General features: G+C 37.5%; 1 protein-coding gene across 1 annotated transcript in view; it reads right to left on the bottom strand.

Annotated features, from left to right (window-relative positions):
• The window catches only part of lamc1 (laminin, gamma 1), a 60,869-nt gene that overhangs the window by 24,765 nt on the left and 31,104 nt on the right, over window positions 1–5,000 (bottom strand). Inside the window, exons 12-15 of the mRNA XM_036004838.1 lie at window positions 4,490–4,711; window positions 2,506–2,694; window positions 2,034–2,279; window positions 298–451 (exon numbers count right to left, since the gene is read on the bottom strand). Of these exons, the coding sequence (XP_035860731.1) occupies window positions 298–451; window positions 2,034–2,279; window positions 2,506–2,694; window positions 4,490–4,711 (811 nt within the window). The remainder of the gene's footprint in view (window positions 1–297; window positions 452–2,033; window positions 2,280–2,505; window positions 2,695–4,489; window positions 4,712–5,000) is intronic.

The raw sequence follows: 5,000 nt of genomic DNA, 5'->3' as shown, positions 1-5,000 counted from the left end.
GGATTATGAAATCATGCAAGCCCGCATATTTTGCGTGGAAATCGGCAATTTATGTGGCGAAAGTGCGCCGTATTTGAAAAAAATGCGGCCCCCGCATAAATATGCGGACTTTGGCTGATTATGCATTGAATTATGAGATCACATAATAACGTTTTTCTGGAGGGACTGGTAATTCAAGACATTTTTTTCTCTCTCCCAGTTCACTACGGGACAGATGAGGTCCCGTGGTGGACACAGGAAGGGGCGGGACTTCTTTCTGTGCCTCTCATGTTGGGAGGTTATTATGATGATGCTGACCGTTCGCAGCCCGCGGCGCTCTGTAGGTTGAAGAAGCCGGGCTGGCAGGCGCTGCAGTCTCGCTCCGCCACGTTGGGGAGACACGGACACTGGCCGGTGACCTGGGAACAGCCGGTCTGCCGACCCACGGTGCCGAGCGGCGAGCACGAGCACGCTGTGGACACACACAGACAGCTTCATACACTTTCCTCAACAACTGGTAGTTCATTTCAATAAAAAAAGTCAAATATTTCAAGAAATAATGTCAGAATTCTTCAAGAAAAAAAGTCAAAATATAAAAAAAAAAAAAAGGTCAGAATTCTTCAAGAAATAAAGTCTAAATATTTCAAGAAAAAAAATCAGAATTCTTCAAGAAATAAAGTCAGAATTCTTCAAGAAATAAAGTCAGAATTCTTCAAGAAATAAAGTCCAAATATTTCAAGAAAAACAATCTGAATTCTTCAAGAAATAAAGTCAAAATATTTCAAGAAAAAAAGTCAAAATATTTCAAGAAACAAAAATCAGAATTCTTCAGGAAATAAAGTCCAAATATTTCAAGAAAAAAAATCAGAATTTCTCAAGAAATAAAGTCTAAATATTTCAAGAAAAAAAATCAGAATTCTTCAAGAAATAAAGTCAGAATTCTTCAAGAAATAAAGTCAGAATTCTTCAAGAAATAAAGTCCAAATATTTCAAGAAAAACAATCTGAATTCTTCAAGAAATAAAGTCTAAATATTTCAAGAAATAAAGTCAAAATATTTCAAGAAAAAAGTCAGAATTTTTCAAGACAAAAAGTCTGAATATTTCAAGAAAAAAAGGCAAAATATTTCAAGAAAAAAAGTCAGAATTCTTCAAGAAATGAAGTCAGAATTTTTCACGAAATAAAGTCCAAATATTTCAAGAAATAAAGTCAAAATATTTCAAGAAAAAAAGTCAAAATATTTCAAGAAAAAAAGTCAGAATTCTTTAAGAAATAAAGTCCAAATATTTCAAGAAAAAAATTCAGAATATTTCAAGTAAAAAGGCAAAATATTTCAAGAAAAAAAGTCAGAATTCTTCAAGAAATAAAGTCAAAATATTTCAAGTAAAAAGGCAAAATATTTCAAGACAAAAAGTCTGAATATTTCAAGAAAAAAAGTCAAAATATTTCAAGAAAAAAAAATCAGAATTTTTCAAGAAATAAAGTCCAAATATTTCAAGAAAAAAAGTCAAAATATTTCAAGAAAAAAAGTCAGAATATTTCAAGAAATAAAGTCAGAATTTTTCACGAAATAAAGTCCAAATATTTCAAGAAATAAAGTCCAAATATTTCAAGAAATAAAGTCCAAATATTTCAAGAAAAAAAAATCAGAATTTTTCAAGAAATAAAGTCCAAATATTTCAAGAAAAAAAGTCAAAATATTTCAAGAAAAAAAGTCAGAAAATCTCAAGAAAAAAAGTCAGAAAATTCCAAGAAAAAAAGTCAGAATTTTTCAAGAAAAAAGTCAAAATATATATATAAAAAAAGTCAAAATATTTCAAGAAAGAAAGTCAAAAATATTTAAAGAAAAAAAAGTCTGAATGTTTCAAGATAAAAAGTCTAAATATTTCAAGACAAAAAACTCAAAATATTTAAAGAAACAAAGTCAGAATAGAAGTCAAGAAATAAAGTTGATCATTTCAGGAAAATAATCGGAATATTTCAAAACGTATACAGTGATCTTTTGGTGTGTAACTGGGCTAACGTTAGCATGTCCCCGTCAGAACCTCCTCTTACGTTTGCACTTGTCGGCGACGTTGGTGGCCAGGGCGTTGCCGTAGAAACCCTCCATGCAGCGGTCGCAGAAGAAGCCGTCCGTGTTGTGGATGCACTTGAGGCACTCGCCCGTCTCGCGGTTGCAGTTGCCGACGGCGTTGGGGTCGATGTTGTCGCTGCACTTGCAGGCGCGGCAGGCTCGGACCGGGCCGCTCTGACCCAGCGGGTCGCCGAAGAAACCGTCATCACACAGCTCGCAGCGCTTACCTACAAACACACACACACACACACACACACACACACACACACACACACACACACACAGTCTTAAATTTCCAAAACTTTCAGTTTGAGTAGGTTTTATTTTGTGTGTGTGTGTGTGTGTGTGTGTGTGCGTCCCCGTGTGTGTGTGTGTGTGTGTGTGTGTGTGTGTGTGTGTGTGCGTGTGTGTGTGCGTGTGTGTGTGTGTGTGTGTGTGTGTGTGTGTGTGTACCTGTGGTTCCTGCGGGACAGTTGGTGCAGACCACCTCTCTGGTTTTGGGGACGACGGCGCAGGTTGCTCCGGCTGGACAGGGACAGGGCTGACAGTCACCTGACGACCCGTGGGTGGCGTCGCCGTAGAAACCGTCTTTGCAGCGCTCGCAGCTCAGACCGGCCGTGTTGTCCCGACAGTCGCACGCACCTGGACGGACAGAAAGACGGAGAGACGGACCGATGAAACCCTAAATATCTGATATTACACAACCTGCACGAGTATTCTAGCGCTGCATTACTCCAACTGATTAATGATTATTTAAATAGTTGGAGAGTAATGTAATAGTTGATAACTCATCCATTCATGTTTGCAGATCTAGACTATGTAGGTTTTAGGTAAGTGTGTAAGGAGGGAAGGAAAGAAGGAAAGGAAGTACATAGGAAAGACTGTAGGGAAGAAAAGAGGAGGAAAGGAAATAAGGATGAAAGAAAGGAGGCAAGTAGGGAAAGAACAGGGAAGGAAGGAAGAATGGAAGTCTGCAAAGTGAGAACGTTTGTATGTTTAAAGTCTGCAAAGTAAGACCGTTTGTATGTTTAAAGTCTGTAAAGTGACGTTTGTATGTTTAAAGTCTGTAAAGTGAGACCGTTTGTATGTTTAAAGTCTGTAAAGTGACGTTTGTATGTTTAAAGTCTGTAAAGTGACGTTTGTATGTTTAAAGTCTGTAAAGTGACGTTTGTATGTTTAAAGTCTGTAAAGTGAGACCGTTTGTATGTTTAAAGTCTGCAAAGTAAGACCGTTTGTATGTTTAAAGTCTGTAAAGTGACGTTTGTATGTTTAAAGTCTGTAAAGTGACGTTTGTATGTTTAAAGTCTGCAAAGTGACGTTTGTATGTTTAAAGTCTGCAAAGTGACGTTTGTATGTTTAAAGTCTGCAAAGTAAAACCGTTTGTATGTTTAAAGTCTGTAAAGTGACGTTTGTATGTTTAAAGTCTGCAAAGTGACGTTTGTATGTTTAAAGTCTGCAAAGTGACGTTTGTATGTTTAAAGTCTGCAAAGTAAAACCGTTTGTATGTTTAAAGTCTGTAAAGTAACGTTTGTATGTTTAAAGTCTGCAAAGTAAGACCGTTTGTATGTTTAAAGTCTGAAAAGTAACATTTGTATGTTTAAAGTCTGCAAAGTAAGACCGTTTGTATGTTTAAAGTCTGTAAAGTGAGGCCGTTTGTATGTTTAAAGTCTGTAAAGTGAGACCGTTTGTATGTTTAAAGTCTGTAAAGTAACGTTTGTATGTTTAAAGTCTGCAAAGTAAGACCGTTTGTATGTTTAAAGTCTGTAAAGTGACGTTTGTATGTTTAAAGTCTGTAAAGTGAGACCGTTTGTATGTTTAAAGTCTGTAAAGTAAGACCGTTTGTATGTTTAAAGTCTGTAAAGTAACGTTTGTATGTTTAAAGTCTGCAAAGTAAGACCGTTTGTATGTTTAAAGTCTGTAAAGTGACGTTTGTATGTTTAAAGTCTGTAAAGTGAGACCGTTTGTATGTTTAAAGTCTGTAAAGTGACGTTTGTATGTTTAAAGTCTGTAAAGTGACGTTTGTATGTTTAAAGTCTGTAAAGTAACGTTTGTATGTTTAAAGTCTGTAAAGTAACGTTTGTATGTTTAAAGTCTGTAAAGTAACGTTTGTATGTTTAAAGTCTGCAAAGTAAGACCGTTTGTATGTTTAAAGTCTGAAAAGTAACATTTGTATGTTTAAAGTCTGCAAAGTAAGACCGTTTGTATGTTTAAAGTCTGTAAAGTGAGACCGTTTGTATGTTTAAAGTCTGTAAAGTGACGTTTGTATGTTTAAAGTCTGTAAAGTAACGTTTGTATGTTTAAAGTCTGTAAAGTAACGTTTGTATGTTTAAAGTCTGTAAAGTAAGACCGTTTGTATGTTTAAAGTCTGTAAAGTGACGTTTGTATGTTTAAAGTCTGCAAAGTGAGGCCGTTTGTATGTTTGAGGGCGTAGTGTTACCTGAGTCTGGGTTGCAGGCGTCGCTGTGTCCGTTACAGTTGCATGGCTCGCAGGCGCTGAAGGCTCCGAGCTCCGGACGGGCGCGGCGGTATCCCAGCGTGCACTGCTCGCAGTGTTGCCCCTGGTAACCCTGAGGACAGGTGCAGCGCTCCACCCAGCGCGCCGGAGCACCCGGACCTCGCCTTGCCGTCACCAAGGAGATGTTGTCGAGGTAACCGGCACCTGGCGAGACAGAGGTGTTAGCAAAGTAATGCGGATACAATATACAGTATATATATATATATATATATATAGTATATTGTATCCGCATTACTGTGTGTATGTATGGTGTATGTGTGTGTGTGTGTGTGTGTCTGTGTTTGTTTGTGTGTATGTGTGTGTGTGTGTGTGTGTGTGTCTGTATGGTGTGTGTGTGTGTGTGTGTGTGTGTCTGTATGGTGTGTGTGTGTGTGTGTGTGTGTCTGTATGGTGCGTGTGTGTGTGTGTGTGTGTGTCTGTGTGTGTGTGTGTG

This window comes from Sander lucioperca, chromosome 9 (assembly GCF_008315115.2).
Source record: "Sander lucioperca isolate FBNREF2018 chromosome 9, SLUC_FBN_1.2, whole genome shotgun sequence".
Taxonomy (NCBI): domain Eukaryota; kingdom Metazoa; phylum Chordata; class Actinopteri; order Perciformes; family Percidae; genus Sander; species Sander lucioperca.
This window is presented reverse-complemented; position numbering and strand designations above follow the sequence as displayed.